General features: G+C 41.7%; 1 protein-coding gene across 1 annotated transcript in view; it reads left to right on the top strand.

Annotated features, from left to right (window-relative positions):
• The first annotated feature begins 7508 nt into the window (after nucleotides 1-7508).
• The window catches only part of EVA1A (eva-1 homolog A, regulator of programmed cell death), a 267070-nt gene continuing 252246 nt past the window's right edge, over nucleotides 7509-22332 (top strand). The window contains exon 1 of the mRNA XM_072143694.1: nucleotides 7509-7667. Coding sequence (XP_071999795.1) covers nucleotides 7586-7667 — 82 coding nt within the window. The 5' untranslated portion in view covers nucleotides 7509-7585. The remainder of the gene's footprint in view (nucleotides 7668-22332) is intronic.

A 22332-nucleotide genomic window follows, 5' to 3' on the forward strand; every position in this document is an offset into this window, starting at 1 on the left:
AATACTGTGTTTCCCCTGTGGTGGCGCTGTAGCGAAATTATACACTTACAGATCACACCCGATCACTGATCATCTCATTATCAATGAAACATCTACCAAACAAGGATTGTAGGAAAGTGGAGAGCCCCCTATGTGTGATTATAGGGGAGGACACTACTGTACACAGGACCTAATGGTTCAGCGAGATGTTATGTAATGAGGCCCAGGAGTCCTAAAAAAATAATCTTTTCTATCCACAGAATCCTAAATCTACAGAATGAAGCAGAGAAATACTGCCTGACTGCGAGGATGACACCGATGCCTTCACCTCTACTATAATAAAACCTCATTATTTGCTTTGCTCTATTGTCGCTGTGAGGTACACAAGGGGTTAAGAGGGTGAAGAACGCAGAGTTTGGGTTTTAATGGGTCTCGCTGAGGTTTTATAGTGATGATTATTTACCAGCGACCTGCGAGACGCTGCCGGCCCTATAAATCCTTCTATGTGGAGAAGCCTGGAATTACTCACCAGGTGAATTACTATCAAAGGAGACGTCAAGGAGGAGCAGATCTGCGCTCTACTAGGATTTAGACGTCTGCCGTCTTATACTGATTCTAATATCCCCATTCCCCATGGCTCTGCTATTCACCTATGGATCATGGCTATCACTAGTAATGATGAGTGGGTAAACTTAAAGGAAACCTACCATTTGATTTGATGCATTATGAAGCAAACATACCTTGAGAATGCTGTAGCTACACTGATGCAGGAGCATATCTTGGTTAATCCATGAGCTGAAAAAACAATTATATCATTCAGCACCTTGGGAAAGCTGGGTCAGGCTGGCTGACACAAACACATTACACAAGGAGCTTGTAAATACAAATGGAGGTTACTCAAGACATGACTAATCAACCTGAGCTGGATGACTCATACACAGCAGCTGTGGGATGGTGCAGCAATTGATTATTCTGCCTTCAGGCACAACCCAGGGATTACATCATCCTCTCCTGCAGAGAATAACTCATGTGCTAGGAGAAGCGCTGAACCAGCCATAGAAGCAACAGAGCTTCATTATCATAATTTTATAATAGTTTTTTCAGCAAAACCACTCAGCTCAGGGATTAACCAAGATATGATCCTGCATCAGTGTAGCTACAGCATTCTCAAGGTATGTTTGCTTCATAATGCATCAAATCAGATGGTAGGTTTCCTTTAAGCTCGGCTGAACCTGAATTTTTTAAACTTTTTAGGGTACCAGGACCCAATCCCAACCATTAACACCCACAATCACTGCTGGTACCAATTGAGGATGTTAAATGCATTCAAATAACAGCAGCGTCCTGCCCCACCGCCAGGTTGGTGCCTGTTAGACACTGTCACCAGCAAATTACCGCCCACGACCGGTACCACCGCTGATCGCAGCCATTAATGTTTGGGGCAGGAGGGTTGAGCCAGACCCGGTGCCGAACTTCTAATATCCGGATCCACTAAACACTAATCAATTGTCCTTGTATAGAGGTCATTGATATCAGAACAGTGGGGCCAGCATGAGCTGATTTAAAGGGCATTTACCACCAGGATGAAAGATCGTAAGCACACTGGCATACTGGTGTGCGCCCCCTCTGGCAGGATCCACTCTTCTTTTAGCTTCTTAGGCTTAAAAATTATGCAAATGAGCCTGAGGGGCCATTAGCATCAATAACATCTATGGAGTTCGGAACCCCCTCAGACTCATTTGCATAATTTCTAAAGCCTTTAATACCTTGGTCTAACTCAAGTGAATAGGATTGAACTGCAATAACAAGAACTGGCACAGTACAACTTATGGCACTGGAGTATAGAGACCACTAAAGGCAAGTGGTACAGAGACAATCACTAAGCAGAGTCCATAATGCTTGTCTAAGCAACACCGTCACTTTAATCAGCCGACCATTCTAGTGATGGGTCCTCCATATAAACAACCGGGGGAAAATGATTTCATACATGGGATCCTCTATTAAGGACAGGACTTCAATAGCAGCTCTCGCTTTGTAGGACCCACCTTATGTATGAATTACATACAACACCAGTAGATTTCAATGACATCTGTGTAATGCTTCATTCCACCTGTGGAGGCAGTGCAGGGAAACCAATCACTTACTAGAAGGTTCCCTTAGAGCAGTGATGGCTAACCTATGGCACTGGTGCCAGAGGTGGCACTCAGAGTCCTTTCTGTGGGCACTCAGGCCATCACCAGAGATGACTCCAGGTATCTTCCTGCAGTCCCAGACAGCCCAGGACTTGCTGTGCACGGATCTATTTTAAAGTGACAGCTATACCTGGGACTATTTTCTGCTTTATTGGTGTCCTCAGGTGCTGGTATCAATGAAAACTGTGACAGAGAAGGGAGTATAAATCACAAATTACATTTCTGTGTTGGCACTTTGCGATAAATAAGTGGGTCTTTGTTGTAGTTTGGGCACTCGGTCTCTAAAAGGTTCGCCATCACTGCCTTAGAGGTTCCCTGAGCTTATTGTCCTACGGTCTCACTTTCTCATGGGATGAATGGGGGAAACAGGGGAAAGCCCCAAAAATAGCAATATACCCCAAAAGAGTACAATGAAGTACAGTAGCAACGTTTCAGCTCCTGAGAGCCTTTATCAACCCTTGATAAGGCTTGATAAAGGCCCTCAGGAGCTGAAACGCTGCTACTGTACTTCATTGTACTCTTTAACATGGAATAAAGATCATCACCTTTTTTGTTATCTGATACCTGACGACTTGGAGTGCTGCTTATTTTTTGCTTTTTTTACTTGGAGGATCTGGAGCCCGATCTCAGTGAGCTGGCACCCAACCTCTCCTTTGCGTGTGCTGTTTGACATTTCTGTTAGTATCTATCTATCTCATATCTATCTATCTCATATCTATCTATCTATCTATCTATCTCATATCTATCTATCTCATATCTATCTATCTATCTATCTATCTATCTCATATCTATCTATCTCATATCTATCTATCCATCTATCTATCTATCTATCTCATATCTATCTATCTCATATCTATCTATCTCATATCTATCTATCTATCTATCTATCTATCTATCTATCTATCTATGTATCTATCTCCTATCTATCTATGTATCTATCTCATATCTATCTATCTATCTATCTATCTATCTATCTATCTATCTATCTCCTATCTATCTCATATCTATCTATCTCATATCTATCTATCTATCTATCTCATATCTATCTATCTATCTATCTCATATCTATCTATCTATCTATCTATCTATCTATCTATCCCATATCTATCTATCTATGTATCTATGTATCTATGTATCTATGTATCTATCTATCTATCTATGTATCTATGTATCTATCTATCTATCTATCTATCTATCTATCTATCTATCTATGTATCTATCTATCTATCTCATATCTATCTATCTATCTCATATCTATCTATCTATCTATCTATCTATCTATCTATCTATCTATCTCATATCTATCTATCTATCTATCTATCTATCTATCTCATATCTATCTATCTATCTATCTATCTATCTATCTATCTCATATCTATCTATCTATCTATCTATCTATCTATCTATCTATCTATCTATCTATCTCATATCTATCTATCTATCTATCTATCTATCTATCTATCTATCTATCTATCTATCTATCCCATATCTATCTATCTATCTATCTATCTATCTATCTATCGATCTATCTATCTATCTAATATGTGTTTATCTATCTATCAGATAGGGCTTGATAAAGGCTGTACACAAGGGTGTTACTAGCAGAGACTGGACCCCATATCAGACTTCTGAATGCCCCCCCCCCCCACCTCAGAAAATATATTTGTATTACATGCATTTATACACTGGTATATACATTTATACACTTACACTGATCGGTCCCAGTAGCACCTGACCAATGGGGGTAGTACACGGCAGGAATTAGAGATGAGAGATCCTGTAGTTTTGCTGCCCCCTTCCCCCTCCCCTGACATTTCTTATCTGAGCTGCGGATTCATGCTGTGTACTATGGATGATGTGCACTGTTATATACATATTATGGAGTACAATGTGCAGTATAAAATGTATATAATGGGACACATCCTCCATTCTTTAGTGTGTCAGGTCGGATCCCGGGGCCCCCTGACACTGCGGGCCCCATAGCAGCTTCTATGGCTGCTAACCCTGTAGTTACCCCCCTGGCTAGCACGTTGTTTCACCATATGTATTGGGTGCTGCTTACTATCTCTCACCCCCTGCAGTACACTTGCTGTACCCTCCTTTTTGCCTTGTTTCTCATCCTCGTAGGGCAATTCTCTACGAGGTAATTCCCATGCATGTAGAGGATGGATATAGATTGTGCACATCCTCATTCACTTCCTATGAGACGGACATCGATATCAATCTACATGACACGTTCACACACTTGTCTACACTGGCATGTCCATGGAGATAACTCCATACCTGCTCCCACCTGCACAGCCAAGGTCACCAGGACCTCCCACATCTCAGGCCACATCCACACTGCGGACCGCCCACTGGACTCCTAAGCCCGGAATGAGTGGTAATTGTGCACAATACATGTGTAGGCTCATATGACCCTGTCTTTACACTGTAATGTCTTATTTTATTTGTATATGTCCCCCATGATTGGTAAAGTGCTACAGAATATATATATATATATATACATAGAAATTAAGATAATAATAATAATAATAAAGTGAAACTCATTCTATTTTCCCATAGATAAATACACTCACCGGCCACTTTATTAGGTACACCTGTCCAACTGCTCGTTAACACTTAATTTCTAATCAGCCAATCACATGGCGGCAACTCAGTGCATTTAGGCATGTAGACATGGTCAAGACAATCTCCTGCAGTTCAAACCGAGCATCAGTATGGGGAAGAAAGGGGATTTGAGGCCTTTGAACGTGGCATGGTTGTTGGTGCCAGAAGGGCTGGTCTGAGTATTTCAGAAACTGCTGATCTACTGGGATTTTCACGCACAACCATCTCTAGGGTTTACAGAGAATGGTCCGAAAAAGAAAAAACACCCATTGAGCGGCAGTTCTGTGGGCGGAAATGCCTTGTTGATGCCAGAGGTCAGAGGAGAATGGGCAGACTGGTTCGAGCTGATAGAAAGGAAACAGTGACTCAAATCGCCACCCGTTGCAACCAAGGTAGGCAGAAGAGCATCTCTGAATGCACAGTACATCGAACTTTGAGGCAGATGGGCTACAGCAGCAGAAGACCACACCGGGTGCCACTCCTTTCAGCTAAGAACAGGAAACTGAGGCTACAATTTGTACAAGCTCATCGAAATTGGACAGTAGAAGATTGGAAAAACGTTGCCTGGTCTGATGAGTCTCGATTTCTGCTGCGACATGCGGATGGTAGGGTCAGAATTTGGCATCAACAGCATGAAAGCATGGATCCACCCTGCCTTGTATCAACGGTTCAGGCTGGTGGTGGTGGTGTCATGGTGTGGGGAAAATTTTCTTGGCACTCTTTGGGCCCCTTGGTACAACGCCACAGCCTACCTGAGTATTGTTGCTGACCATGTCCATCCCTTTATGAGCACAATGTACCCTGTAACATCTGATGGCTACTTTCAGCAGGATAATGCGCCATGTCATAAAGCTGGAATCATCTCAGACTGGTTTCTTGAACATGACAATGAGGTCACTGGACTCAAATGGCCTCCACAGTCACCAGATCTCAATCCAATAGAGCATCTTTGGGATGTGGTGGAACGGGAGATTCGCATCATGGATGTGCAGCCGACAAATCTGCGGCAACTGTGTGATGCCATCATGTCAATATGGACCAAAATCTCTGAGGAGCTTCCAGCACCTTATTGTATCTATGCCACGAAGAATTGAGGCAGTTCTGAAGGCAAAAGGGGGTCCAACCCGTTACTAGCATGGTGTACCTAATAAAGTGGCCGGTGAGTGTACATTAGCCTGCTCATTAGAGTGGATACATATATACAGTACATATATGTCCTTAGATCTGAGCTTTGTACTGTTCCTCTGTTATTCTGCCTAGAAATGTAACCACAAACTGCCGATTGGTTATTGGAGTTAGAGGCGTGTCTCTACAAAGTATGACAATCACTGCAGGGACACGCCCCTTTTTTGAAGGGGGATTGGAAAAACCTAATTGTCAATGTATTTATACATTTCCAGAAGGAATAACTGAGGAACGGCAGAACACAACATTGTACGAAAAAAATGTTCTAGAATTGTGGAGATATTAGGAGAGGGGACGGGGATGTCATATTCAACATTATGGGGGACATTGATCATTAGTTTTTTAGACTGTTTTTGACTTTTTTTGAGCAATTTTTTTGCCGCAGTTAGAACATTTGTCTCTAATTTGCAACATTTTTTGGGTGCAAGCAAAAGTCCGGCACTTAGTGGTTCTGAGTCCCTGCGCCTTATCTGACATAGTGAGCGGCTGCTATACAGATGTTTGCACGGGATCTATCACTATTTTGCACCTAAAAAGTCGCAAAAATGCCCCTGCTCTGAGCAGCTGCACTTGTAAAAAAAAAAAAAAATTCCCTTTTCATTACTGAAAACAAAGGTTTTCGCTTCCCAAATGAAAAATTCCCTCTATGCAACACAAAAAATACTTCGCAGCAGTTTTAAAATGTAAAATTTCTCCAGTAACGGCTTCATCAGTGTCTATAGGATCATCTCTGTGATTATTGTCTTATTGTACAGATCTGAGAATATTATCAGACTCCATTTCCTGTACATTATAATAAAAAAGGAAAAGACTCATTTCAGCAAGAATTTTTTTTTTTCCCCCATCTCTGTAACTTTTAGTCCCTGCAGTTACATCACAATGATAGGTTTATGTGCAGAGATGACGCCCTGAACGTTCTGTCATCTTTCCTCAGTCTCCTTTCATTATTGCTCACAAATGAGATCTAACAATTTGAGCCAAATTTGGTGCAAAATTAGGCGCAAAAAAATCAGACATGCGACAATTTAAAAACCCATTTACTAAGGCAGAACCAGATCCATCATAGATCACAAGACAAAAAAAGAACAAACCAGGTGCAAAAACAGGCGAACCTGAGACCCCCTATGATTAATGTCCCCCTACAGGTTCCTATTACTAAGACGTAGTGTAAAATATGTAACAGATTTGTATAAAAAGTTTATATTTTGTGTGACAGTTGCAAAATTGTAGTAAATATGACAATTTATGCAGCATTTATATATATATATACAGATCGTTATCAATGTTTTGCTGAAATAAAAAAAAAAAGTGAAAAAAATAAAAAAAATATTTCTTCTGTTGTTGATGTCTTCTTGTTGGTTGTCCAGGATAGAACAATACTCCCCTATGTGGGATTCTGCACTGCACACACACGAGCAGTAGCCCCCCGGGAGGTAGGAGCTAGGACCCAGGGGAGCGCCCGCCTGTACAGGTAGATGGAGCCTCTGCTAGGGTTTCAGCCTGGGCTCCCTGTAGACTCCATTCATTGCTGTGCAGGGAGGATAGAGAGCGATGGGACTAGCACAGGGTCAGGCTGTGTCTTCCAGGAGGAGCTGCTGGATGTAGCCGGACCCCTCAGGATGGGATTCTACATCGCTGCCCTGGGGATATTCTACATTGTGGCTGCAGGGAACCCGGCGGAGGCTTCTTCCCAGTTTTCAGGTAGGAGAACGCATGGGAATGTGCTGTGGGAAGACTCTGTATACAACTCTATGGAGGGCAGGACCCTCACTCATCAGCACGTTACCCCTTATCTAGTGACCAACCCCTTTAAGGAAAACTATAGTAACTCGGGTATCTTTGTCGCTGCAATTCATTCAAACAGAAGAAATCCCCTGTTTTGGTGACATTGGGGGTCCCGGAGGTCAGGCGGCTACTAAACAGATACTTATCACCTTTACATAGGTCATGTATATTTGTAATAAGACAACCCCTTTAAGGAAGACTATATTAGCTTGGTTAATGTATTCACTGCGATCCATTCAAACAAAAGCTATAGGACCCCTGTTTTGGTGATTGGTGGAGGTCCTGGATCACCTGTCCTGTGGATGGGTCATTTTTTTAGAAGACAATCCCTTTAAGTAGTTTTGATTCTGATTCCGTTCACTGCCAGCAAGCAGAGGATTGAGGTGTTCTTTTCTTATTGATTGATAGACCATATGGAGATGCAGAGCTCCGCTTGCTGGCAGTGAATGAGAACATTGTTGTGTGTATATTTATACAGGGATAGATCTAACACAGCAGAGGGTTTGGTGCAATGTGTTCAGTGTAGGAAGTATAGACATAGTTTGGACCATTCTGTGATACCTGCTGACCCCCTAAGATAAATGAACTCTGTGGGTTTGCACATTATTGATCATCCATTTAGGTTTGTATTTAGGGGTCCAACTTTTGGGGTGAATTGACACCCGAAACAAAATCTGCACTATGTGAATAGGACTCTAAGGGATCTAAAGTTTTGCCTTCTTAAAGGAACTACTTTTGTGTTCCTGCAGCTGGTGATAAAGTGGATTGGGGGGGCTCACATATGGTGCGGGCCGGCTAGGACCCCCTGCCAGGACTGTCAGTGTGTGGGGCTTTTGATGGTCACCCGGTCATGACCTCGGATGACACGCTGAACACAAGTCCCAGGACGGTCTCAGTCTCTTTTTGATTGCAACCATTTACATGTTTGATGATCATCTACAATCTGATTGATACAACCAGTACAGATTCCTGATATTTGGATGCAGCCGTTTACTAGTCCCTGGCAGGCGCAAGGTTAATAGTAGTGATGTCATCAGACAGTTTAGTGCAAAACCCTTTAATTTTTGGGGAAATTTCCCGCAGACTCAGAAATTTGGATTACAATCCATAGAAATGCAGACATGATAGTTATGTGTGATGCTGAGTGCGGCCAGACAAATCCCCAGACTGAGGCGACTCGAGACTCGGATTCCCAGGTTTGTTTGCTTGTTTGCGTTTGGTGATGACATCAGCCTAATGTACTTCTTAAAGGGAATGTGTCTCCAGGTGTGACCCTACGGTCAGTGTTAGGTATTGTCCCTGGAGATCTAGGTAACCCTATGTCTATACATGATGTTAGTAGCAACAGGACTGTGAATTATGCATTTATTTTCGAGGATTTGAAGCTTATCCAAGTGCACTGAGAGTGGTTCCTCACACTGCTGTGCGCTTAGCTCTCTGGAGCCAGTGTTAGCTTTAATCCCTTCAGGTCTGTGTAATCGCACCTTTTTGTGTTCTTTTAGAAGCTGCACGGTACACATCTCTTCACAGTCCTGCTAAGTTGTGTCTTCTCCATGTGCACTTGTTCTTTACACTGCTGTGCTCTTAGCTCCCTGCGGCCAGTGTTAGCTATTGTCCCTGGAGATCTGTGCAATCACACCTTTGTGTGATCTGTTAGTAGCAGCAGGACTGTGAAAAGATGTGTATATTGCAAAGTTGTGTCTTCTCCATGTGCACTTGGTCTTCACACTGCTGTGCTCTGTGCATTAAGCTATATTTCCTCCAGTTGTCTCTGCTCTGCTGAGCTCTCTCTACAGCTTTATAAATCAGAGAATCTATTCTTTGTGCACTACGGGTAGGTCCTTACACTGCTGTGCACTTTGCTCTCTGTACTAAAATGTTCCACTCTCTCTGCTCTGAGTAATAAATTGTAGTCAAGCAGATGCATGTAGTCAGAGCAGAGGGGAGGGGGTCTGGAGTATTTTCGTAACACTGTTACAGCTAGAGAGAATGTTACAGCACTGTAACAGGACTGTTTGTGTTTTAAGCAGTGTTCTTATTCGGTCTTTTCTATGGATCTTTAGTTGTTTATTTCTTGCTGTCCTTGGATATGATATAAGACTACTTGGCCATCATCTAGAGGCCATCAGGCTGATTTCCCAGCAGTCAGACAGGGGCAAGGCTTATTATCCCTTTATAAAGAAAGTTACTTGTAAGGGAATTAGCTGTTCCCAAGCATCACAACAATGTGCCCAACACAAAGATCCCGCTCAGAACAATCTGTACCACACAATGACCCCGATCGCAACAACCTGCCCCACACAATGATCCTGCTCGCAACAACCTGCCCCACACAATGATCCTGCTCACAACAACCTGCCCCACACAATGACCCTGCTCACAACAACCTGCCCCACACAATGACCCTGCTCACAACAACCTGCCCCACACAATGACCCTGCTCACAACAACCTGCACCACACAAACTGCTCCACACAATGACCCTGATCACAACAACCTGCCCCACACAGTGACCTCAATCACAACAACCTGCCCCACACAGTGACCTCAATCACAACAACCTGCCCCACAGAATTATCGTGATCATAGCAACCTACCCCACAAAATAACCCCGATCACAACAACCAGCCTCACACTGTGACCTCGATCACTATAACCTGCCCCACACAATGACCCCGATCGCAACAACCTGCCCCACACAATGACCCTGCTCACAACAACCTGCCCCACACAATGATCCTGCTCACAACAACCTGCCCCACACAGTGACCCCAAGTGCAACAACCTGCCCCACATAATGACCCTGCTCACAACAACCTGCCCCACACAATGATCCTGCTCACAACAACCTGCCCCACACAGTGACCCCAAGTGCAACAACCTGCCCCACATAATGACCCTGCTCACAACAACCTGCCCAACAAAATAATCCTGATCACAATAACCTGCTCCACACTGTGACCTCGATCACAACAACCTGCCCCACACAGTGACCTCAATCATAACCTGCCCCACACAGCCACCCTGCTCACAAATACCTTTTGGTCGAGACTAAAGACCCCGCAGTATGTCAGATTTGTAAAAGATTGGAAAGTGTAGGGCTTCAGTAATGAGAGACCCATGTCTGAGACCCCCTGGTAGTGCCTAGTCACTGTACGGGAAAGTGTGCGGGTCTATATGGCCCGTGTGTAAACCGGGGGTCAGGTTGAGTGGCACCATGACACCCACCTGTATGTGATGGTACAGGACAGAGCAGGAGGTATAATAGGAAAAATATGTATTGTAATAAATATATCAAAATAGTCAAACAGATATGAAATACAGTTTTAATGGATATTCTTACTATCTACCTATATATTGGTCTTCTATCCATCTATGTATCTCTCATATCTACTTATCCGTCTCACATTTATGTAACTGTAACCATTCATTATATAAATTCTGTATATTATGGGTTCTCCTGTTTTAAATATTTGTCGAAAATACTAGCCCCACATTCTGTCCCTGACAATAATATCCAACTGTTGTTGGTGAATGGTTGATGTTGTAATCTCATAAAGACATTTGTTTCGAGACGTCCTAACAGGGTGACTTTATGTCATTGACGTGGTCCTTAGAGCCCAAAAGAAGAGCCACACAGTAAGAAATGATTCCTTTAAATTGGAGCCTATCAATAAAGTCTCAGAATATTTAAGTTTTTTTCTTGCTCCTTGGAAAGTTCCCTCGTAGCTTCTACAATGTATCACAAGACTGGATGACCTGCATTGTTCTAGATGCCATGCAGATGACCAGTGAAGTGTGGGCTGTCCTGTCAGGGGCTGCCTTTGATCTCTCCGAGGCAGGAGAACCTATCCACACAGTGATGAGTCTGATGAAAGAAGCTGGGGAATGTGCTGTACACAAAGCCTGGTCTCTCCCACAAGGGTGGACGGGCACTCACCCTCTCCAAAGACGACTTGATAAACAATTTATATGGAAATACATATATAATGCAGCAGAACCTCCTAATCACCATAAGTGGATCATACCAAGTGAGCCACGGTGTGGCGGGGGGAGCTCATGAAACCTCTTTAGAAGGGCTCTAGACTAAGATCTATTTGTTTCCTAACGATAAATGTTGTGTAGGTGTGTGATCTCGCCCATGGTTCATATATATGACAGTAGATTGTGCACCAGTGTATCATCGCCACAATTAATGGAAGGTCTGGATCAGCGAAGTGAGAAGAATTTCATATTAAATGTTCTTTGACTTTAGGAGTTTTGTTATGAATTCCAAAAGGAAGAAGACACGGGACACCAGCTCGTTCCAAATCATTGCCTCTAGCTTCCTCTTATTTATGATTTTGAGTGTTGAGTGTTGTTATACTTGAGTATCTCAGCTATGAAGTAAGAAGGGGCTGGAAATTTTTTTAAGGAAACGCTACAACCTCATGTATCACTGCTGTGCTAAAAAAATACAGTGAGTAAATCTGGTCACAGCAAGTGGTAAGACGAAACTTCCGTAAGACGATTTATATATTCATGGCGATGTAAATGGTTGAAAAAAGTTGAAGGTTCTAATGCAAGGCAACTTTTGGTGCTTCTGGAGGGGGCATGGCTAATTTATACCGGAAATTTATAGTCGGAAATTGGTGTACATAATAGGTCAACAATATCATGACGACGATTTGACACTCAGGACCACGCAAATCATCAATTTGACCCTAGTGTTTGGTCCCCCAGTAATGACAAGAAATGAGGCCACACTCAAAGTATGGAGCACAAATTACCTGCTCATTTGATCAATCGGCCTCCCTCATTAGAGAACCTACAAATTTTATCCTCTACCTTGTAATGGGACATAAATCTTATGAGTTGGAAAACTCTGTTAAAGGGACAGGGGCTAATACAGACTTACCCCCTATTGACTGGATCAGGAATTGGTGTCTGAACGCAGAGGTCCAACCAAAGCCAAAAGCCCCCTCCTAAATGTATATGCTCAACCTGATTCATTAACTACTTGATGACTTCCTGGACAGCCATACCACAGGCCAACCATGGAGTACCATAGGTGTGAATGGGGCTCATAAGGGAGTCACGTAAGGGAACTTTTTAACCCCAATTCTCCTGATCACTGGGTCTCCCAGTGGTCAGACCCCCATTGATCAAACTCAGGATCAGGGGATCAGGTGTCTCTATCGTAATAGATAGCCAACTTGATTACACCACCATATAACTGCATAATATATTTTTCATTTTCTGGCATTTTTAGATTTTTTTTCAAAATTATACAAATTTATTGTAAAGCAATCATCCACCAAGAACATAAAGTAAAGCTCCTGGGATCTATAGCTTTGGGCAAGACTAGTTCCATGGATAATCAAAGAACCCCCAGCCCGATGACTTCCTAGTTCCATGTGGTGTGAAGGTTTTGTGTGTCCTAATAGGCGGCTTTCATTGTCCCCTCGGGTGCTAATTGGTTTCCTCTGTTTATCTGAGCTGATAGGGACTAGTTTGGGAGTGGGGACCTTTCCCTTGTAGGTAAACTCTTTTCAGACATTTATAAAGGCAATTAGTTTGACAAGTCCATTCACAGGCTTATCAAGGACATCTATATGCTAACATATCCTGAATGAGGCTTAAATAGACTTTAATGTGGAGGTGGGATGTGGTAATGGGCTTGGTAATGAGAGGAAGGGGTCAATTATAAGCAAGTTCAATACAAAGACATTGTAGAAGGAGGATCAGTAATTGTGAAATTTGCCACCAGTGACTTTATCAATGTTTTTGTAAAGTTTGCCATGAATGGGCCAATTATCCCTCGATTCCACCAATACTCCAATATATTTCATTATTGAGGCAGGTTCTTATCAGGCGTGATGAAATCCCAAACCATGACCCTTTATTCCTTAATATATATGGAGATCTTCTACGGATGCTTGAGTGATCCAGAAGATGACATGATTATGAAGATGGACATTAAATATGGTCTTCTGGTTAATCTGCGACACCGTATATTTTGGAAAGTTGTGGTAAAAGCTCACTAAGTGTGAATTTTAGAATGTATCCCACCACCCAGGATCCATGAGCCTCAGCATAGACAATAATTAATTTAATTTCATCATTAATTTATGTCCTTATATAGGTAACTAGATATTTCTTAGTGATCTGTGAGACTGCATTCTGTGTATGGACAAGTTCTCAAGATTCATGGTTGGTTGATATGGATGTCCACCTCTAAGATAGTCCTCTTGACTGAAAGGCTTTGTTTTCCCTCCATCAAAGGGAACCTGCATCCCACCTCATTGAGTCTGAGATAAACACCAACATTCATCTCTTAGAGCCATTTACTTCGGACACTTCAAAAGGTCCTGGATGATGCAGGTCTATCAAGATCCAACAAAATCTCACTTGTGTTTGCGATCACATTTTCTTCTTCTAGCTGGTGGTTTAAGAAAACATTGAGCTCCTGTGAAGGTTTCTAGTATTAGATCTGCAGTAAAGGAATAGTAGACGGTAGTAGTGAGGATTAGTAGTAGTGTGAAGAATGCAATGAATTGAGGTCTAGGAGAAAGTTCAGCAAACTACTACTACTAGAATTCTGGTGTCAAAAGGTAATAGGGCACCAGTAGGTGGAACAGTAGGTGTAGATAGCCAACTTTTAAAAAACACTCACTCACTCATGGATGAACCCTCAACAATTCTGATAAAAGGGGCCAAATGCCTCCCTATAAATAGATGCTTCAATCACCTTTATGGCACTGTGTGAGATCCAGCCCCCTAGAAAGGATGAACAGATCGGCACTGCACTTACGTTGGATCTAATCTTCTTACATCACTTGATTCTTCATCTTCTTCTCAATCTCTGATGAACTCCATCTTCGTAGCAAGACAAGAAAAAGTAATTGGGGCACATTTACTTACCCGTCTCTGTGCATTCCCCGAGGTGCTTTGTCCGACAAGAATGAACTCTGCCGCGAGTCACTTACATCGTTCGCCCAATATCCTGCATGTGTCGCTTCCCTGCTCAGGCCCCACGGAGTTCACCTTCTTCTTCCCGATGCATGTAAGTGCTTGTCTTGCAAAACAATTTAAATGTTAAATCCCACTCTTAGTTGGAATCAGTCGGATCGTCCGACGACCCCATCCCCCCTCTCACCCCGATTTGTGGTGCATGAAAGCTGGCGCCGATGCGGCAAAATCCGATCGCTTGTGCCAAAAACCCTTGCTAATGTGGCGGAAATCAGAAATCGTCAGAATATCCTACAATAGTGCAGTCCGCGACCCTTAGTAAATGAGCCCCACTGAGTTGTCAAATTGCATAGAAATTTCAGGAGAGGGGGGATGAGTGAGTCCCATGTACTCTTTGCATGCATATTTTACTCATATTTTCACTTCCTCCGTTAAGCAGCTCCGCATAACACGGACACATTGCTTGATGGATTGCAGAGCAGCCAATCGGGCAGCTTTTTGTCCCTCGCAATTAGGCATGGATATGATTGGCCAGGTGGACACCTATTTGCTAGATGCAGCCCATCAAGCAACATTTCCACGTTAGGCTTTTTCTGTCGACAGTAGAGATGACCAGGTCCAAATTTTTGGTTCAGTGTTCTCAGTCTATATATGACTAGTTTTCTGGGTTATGTTATATGTTATTGTCTACATCACGTTATGTATTTGTGCACTTTTGTATAACTAATAAAGTTGAGTTATGTATGTGTGTTCTCTTGTTGAATGAGATAGCAGAGCGGTTTATTAGTACATGAAGGAGATGGTGTAAGTAGTAGTGACTCGGGTCTTTAGTCGGGAACTAGACATGGGGATTCTGCTATATTATATATAGACAGATTAGTACTAACATATTAGTATTAACATCATGTCTGACGAAGAGAACTAGTATTATTGAAAGCTCACCATGAATTATACTCAGTTAGCCTCAAAAAGTATCACCTGACTTCTTCAATTCTCTTCTAGTACTAATCTAGTCATACATGTGAGTCTATGGGTGCCGAAGATGCGGTGGCATCTGGATCCAGGAGTCCTCGTCCCCATATAAATATACCAGTTCTATAAATGATAGATCATAGTTGGAAGGTCAAATACAAGTTTTTTAATGGGACCCAGAACCTTCATGACCTTCAGGACCAAAAAGTCCTGTACTTAGCCTGAGTTGTGACTTATAAAACATTGCTGTAGAGTAAATCCCCTCTGTCCCCAGTGTAATCTGCTGTGTGTAGTGATGTGGATGGCGGGCAGCTCCTCGTCTGTCTGACACCGGTGATTGAGTGGGGTTGTTGGCTTATTAGTTATCTGCCTGCAACCTTCTGAACGTGTTTGCTCATGTCATGCATTAATCTTGTATGAGCTTTGCATGTGTCAGTAGGTTACTAATCTGGATCTGTATACCGTCACCGAGACACAACAACCTCTGTAGAGTGACATCTTTTAAGACTCCTAAGGCTGCCATACACAATGGATATCTGTTGGGCGCAAGATCCTACAGCTAAAGGCAACAATTAGTACATGCAGATTCAATGTGCTCAGTTTACTTAGATATTTTCAATACTCATAAGTACTTAAAGGGTTTGTCCATAACTTTAGTATTGATTAACTTTTCCTACAATATAGAGCAATGGTATATTAAGGGACAAGATGGTGGTATAATGGGGAAACTATTACTCCCACCATATTCAGATGATTATTATAGATAGCAGAGGACATCTTAGTGATTAGATATAAAAAGGAGAGAACTAAAACTTCCAGCATGTCGAGGTTGATCATAGACAATATACAGCGGAGGCCAGATCTTGATATTAATGGTGTTTTGTCCGTGGGTTGTAAGAGAATAGTACTAAAACTCTAAACATGTCCCAAATTCCTGGTTCCCTTCTCTAATGTGAATGGTCACCTGGGGTTGACATCATGAGAGGTCCTGTAATCACCAGCCTGAAGTGCTCACAGGTCATAGATGGTGGCATCTGCAAAGTTGAGATGTCCCCCTCCTTCTACCCCTTTTGTCCACTCTCAAGTCATGTAAACCCTGTACTGTACTACAAACATCAACTAGACCTTATGGACCACCAGAAGACATCAGAACCTGGGGAGGTGCACCAGTTTGACCCTGATGAAGATCCTTCTGATAGTTTTGATGTATGTGCTCTCCACTGTCAGTCGGTTAGATGTGGATTCCTGTGTCGCACTATCCCTGACACATGATTGGCATGTGGTTTACCTCCCTAATCTGTGGGAAAGATGTTTCTGTGTCAGTCTGGTAATTACTTCCAACCAGTTTTCTGCTTCATGTATCACAGTTTATTCCTCTGTTTGTAGTATCCAAGACAACATTAACTACCACGGGCTGAAGAACATTGCATAACAATATATTATTGATATTCTTCTCATGGCAGTGTAGACAGTATTTTTTATGGTAGGGTTTCCATGCTGTTCATACTTGGTGGCTCTACTTCACTCATACCATCTAATAATGTTTAGGTTCCTCTTGTACCACCATTTATGCATGAACTTCACAAGAAAAGGTCCTATAGTATTTGGCACCAAGATGTTGCCAACAGATGCTTCGTCTCCTTTTTTTAGGTTTTGAGATATAATCTCCATGCATCAGACTTGTTATTCCACCACATCCCACAGGTCATTGGTTGGATAGAGATTTGAGGACTTTGTAGGCCAAAGTCTTACGTTGGAAGATATTAAACATAACAATTGTTTATAAAATGTATCGATAATTGAAGGACTTGTTGACTTGATCTCAAGAAATTTTACTGAATCAAATTTTTTCTAATTTGCTTCTAATGAACCAGTGCTGCCCCAATTGTCCTATAAATTAGGATAATTTATAGTCCCGTAAAATACAGATTTTTTTTGTTTTGTTTTAATTAAAAGCCCTTTTTTTGTTTTGTTCATTTTCTAAAAAATCTTTCGTAAGAGTAAGGATTAGGGTAAAGGTTAGGGATAGCAATAGGACTAACCCTAACCGTGACCCCAGGTCTAATTAAAAAAAAATAAATAAAAAATGAACTAAGCAAGATAGGACCTTTTGATGAAAAAAAAAAAAAAAATATATATATATATATATATATATATATATATATATATATATATATATATATATATATGTTTTAGAGGACTAGAAGAATTGGTGCAACTTCAGTTCAGACCCAAACTGAATCTTTAAAAAAAAAAAAACACTTCATGGTACTGAATCCTGATTGATTTCCCTGATCTCTTTCAGCCATGTTTAAAATCTCTGTCTGGATGTGACGAGCCCTTGTCAGGGTTTGGTGTATGGGTCAGTCACGTAAACAATCTTTTGTGAACAAATGGTTCAGATAAAAATTGTTTGGCCCTTGACCAAATAACTATCATGGCCAAGTTGGACAAGAATATAAAAGAGGAGTGATCGTAGAGGGCTGACCAGAGGTTTTTCAACCCCTGCTTGAACCAAAAATGTAGGTCACTGCAAATAGCTCATGGGATTGTTAGGTCAATATCAATGCCTATTAAGGTAAATGTGTGATTTCTTCCATAAACAGCCCCACACCGAAACGTGGTGCATGGCATTGAAAATTAGTTACATCAATTTTCTAAACAACTGAGCTCTAAGTCCAAACTATAGTCAAGTGTGAGACTGTTTGTGAAAGGAACAGCCAGAATACCTAGAATAGCCCTTTAAATAAGAAGGTACAGTTCTAGGTAATTGCTCATTGCTATATGACTGAAACACTGGTGAAAGTTGGGTGATCGATACAACATACAATTAGAGGGGGATGTCAGAGAAGAGGTCCTCTTTAGGGAGAGTTTCTAACTAGAGGAGGGAAAAAGCAGTTATGGTTAACCTGTGACCCAAGTGTCGCCGGTGGCATCCCGAGACGTTTTTGCTGACAACATACAGATGCAGGGTGCAGTGCCATTCATTAATTGAGGAAAGGTGGCCAATATGTGCTCTTGGCTCTTAGCAGGAACCTTGCCTTGCCTCCGGATGCTGACGCCATCTGCGTCCTGCTCTGGCTTCACTACCTGACAAAATCAGCATCCGGGGACTGGGTTAAAGCGCTGAATGTGCAGCAGGTACAGAAGCTATCTTGCTTCCATGAGTAAAGGCAGTTCTTTAGAAAGTAAAGACTAAGCTCCCACCAGCACTAAATTTAGTGCGGACCTGCACCCAAACAGCGGGGAACACTAGGCGGCTGGAAGAAGATCCATTTCAGTAACTGCAAGGGGGATATGTGCTCCTTACTCCTCGGCCATCATCTTAAAGCAGCTACCAAAATTTTGCCCTTCTGCCAGTGTACCCAATATAGTTTTATGAATTTTGACACACCAAGCTCAAAAGGTTCACTGAAATAAAAGTAAGGTCTTCTAATATAGAAGAAAGAATTTTTCATTAGAGGAAACACTAGAGTTAGTGCTCATCCACTATAGGAAGGAATGAAGAAGGCATTGTTTGGCAGAGGAGGGACTTGAGGAAGAGTTTCACCCGTATAGAAAGGGCTGAGGAGATGTTCCTAACCAGAACCAAAGTTCTAGAGGAAAGACTTACCACTACAAGAGAGCCTGGAGCAAGAGTTCCTAAGAAGAAGCCTAAATAGGATTAGAGGAAGTATTTCTCCACAATAGTAGGGTCTAGAAGAGATGTTCCCAAGTAGAAAATGGGCTACAGGAAGGACTTTCCAATATAAGGAGGAGTTCCTAAATAGACTCACTAGCGGAGAAGCACCTCATCCGGATTTACATGTTCTTGCCTTTTACGGAAAATATATACAATGTCGATGGTAACTTGTCGATCTAGGGCCATATAAAAAAGGGGGAACCTGAGGTTTGGATGTTTGTTAAGGGCAGAATGAGAATGTGTCCAAGCAAATTGATGATCCACTTCAAATGCCATCGCTCAGCCCTTAATGGTGTTTTTAAGATGATAACAAATCTCCTGAAGTTGTAACTGATAGGAGAACTATTTGTTGTCCAGGTTTTCTGTCCCCAGATGAAAGAAACAAGAAATGCATCCTCTGATATGATGCTGTTCTGTATGACACCTCTGACCTCTCCCTCCATCCTGATCCCAGATCCAGAGCAATCACTGAATGTAAACAGGGAGATTTCTTCGATGTATTTATGGCATTTTATATTTATGGCATTTTATGGCCAGCCTAGTTGTTCTTGTTGTCTCACCTTTGATGGTTTTCCTCAATAAGTGTTATAAATCAGGACTGTCACTGCTAATGAGGCTTTTAGGATCCTTTATACCTTCCTGAGACCTCCCACTAATTGAAGCACAGCTGTAGGAAAGGACTTCTTCCAGATCCCCAGTGTGCATGTAATTCATGTGGCCTGACACTTGTAGTGGTTTGGGGATCTTATCTTGTGCTTATCTCATGGTTTCTGTTCTGAAGAGCCATTAACCACCCAAATATGCGTCAACATTTCTGATTTCTACAAATACCATAAGTAAAATTTTTGATTAAAAAAACATATTTTTTATAAAATCTTTTTATAGAACTCAATATTACCAATGGGTAGTTTGTTCAAAGACTCTACAAAGATCATCCTTTACCCTTAAGGACATGACATATTTATAAATTATAACAACGTGCTGCACACTTTTCCCGTGGGAGCTATGAACAGTCGAGGACCGATCCAACAAAGAGTCCAAAATTCACATGGGTAGACATGTGAAGCTGGTGTTCCAATTCTGACTTTTATATACACAATTTTAAACTCCATGTTTGTGAGTATATTTTATAATGAATAAACCTTAAACCATCAAGGACGTTCTACGTTATCGATGTGCAAATTTCTTCCAGCGGTCTGCTATGAGGACTGGTGTGAATGGAGGAATATAGGACATAGCGTTGAGCGTCTGAAGCTTATTCTAATCGGAGAATCTTTGGAATTGTGCTCATATTCTGGATCAAGTTCGGTCATCGACTGATAACCAGCCGAGAAACTGAAGATCTAGGAGCTCCGGTCAAAGTAACTTTTTAATATGTACAAATTATATGGACAACCATTGGATATTAAAACCTGGATCCCCACATCTGATCGCCGGGGGTCCCATTAGTAGTAGACAAGTGCTTTGTGCGCTGGTGTCATCCATCTAATTTGCTGGTGGAGATGCTCTGGAATTTACAAGATTCAACTTGGCACAATTGTTTTATTAGTCAAAATTGAAATCTTAACAAGACATAACCCGTTTCAGTTTTATGATAGAAATTATGGAAAATTTGTTGGTTCAAAGGTTGTTCACCTAAATTCACCTTGATCAGCATAAAAAAAATGTAAAGAATCATGTGGACTTACAATTTAACGTACACGTAACTGTATCTCTAAATGGCATGAGTACCAAAATGTAAATTAACTGGTTCAAGACCGCCCGCCGTCACGGGCTGAGCCCTCTCCATAGCCGGTAAGTCTTTGCTGCATATTGCAGCAAAGACTTACCGGTAACACCCGCGATCGGTGATAGCACTGATCGCGAGTGTCATCACAGCAATCTCTGCCGGCAAAGCTGCCGGCAGCCTCAAAAAGATAGCGGCGCATGGGCGTAACGGAAAATAGCGCCCAAAATCGAAAATGACACTTTTTTGCCATTTTAAAAAATATAAAAAAATGAATAAAAAGTGATCAAAAGGTCGTACAGTCCTAAAAATTATAGCAATAAAAACACCATCTAAAGTTGCAAAAAATGACACCACCCACAGCACCGTACACCAAAGTATGAAAAAGTTATTGGCGCCAGAAGATGACAAAATCCAAAAAAAAAAATTTGTACAGGAGGTTTTAATTTTTGTAAATGTATGAAAACATTATAAAACCTATACAAATTTGGTATCCCCGTAATCGTTCCGACCCAAAGAGTACAGTAGACATGTAATTTGTGGCACACAGTGAAATACGTAAAATCCAAACCCACAAGAAAACGTTGCAAATGCGTTTTTTCACCATTTTCACTGCATTTGGATTTTTTTTCCCGCTTCCCAGTAAACGGCATGGAATATTAAATACCGTGCAATTTGTTACGCAGAAAATAAGCCATCACAAACTCTTTATGTGGAAAAATTAAAAAAGTTATAGATTTTTGAAGGTGGTGAGTGAAAATTGGAAGTGAAAAAAACTAAAAAGGGCCAGGTCGTTAGGTGGTTAAAAGCTACAAACAGTGCTCGAAAGGCGTCACCAGTCACTGTGCTTTTTCACCATCAAGATTGTATTGTTTTCAAGAAAATCTTTTTTTTATATCAAACAGTAAAGAAGATGGATTTTACCACGGATTATTAGCCTTCTACTTACCCAGCCAGTGCCGGAGCTCCTTTCCTCTTTCTATTGACCAGAAATACCTTGTTTACTGAGAGAACCGTCTCCATGTCTATGGCCACCACTAGCTCACTTGATATATTCACTCTCTGCTGCCTGAGGTGAGCTATAAAATGGCACCACACCCTATCTAGTAGTATTATATCAGGTTACATTTTTTCGTATATGGGTTTTCCAAGCAATGTCTCACACCCATGCTGACAACTGGTGTTAAGAGACACTATTTTTAAGACTCAGGTCCTGCTTTGTAGTAGGTGACTGCGCTCCTAATGCAACC

The sequence above is a fragment of the Engystomops pustulosus genome, chromosome 3 (genome assembly GCF_040894005.1).
Source record: "Engystomops pustulosus chromosome 3, aEngPut4.maternal, whole genome shotgun sequence".
In the NCBI taxonomy this organism is placed as follows: domain Eukaryota; kingdom Metazoa; phylum Chordata; class Amphibia; order Anura; family Leptodactylidae; genus Engystomops; species Engystomops pustulosus.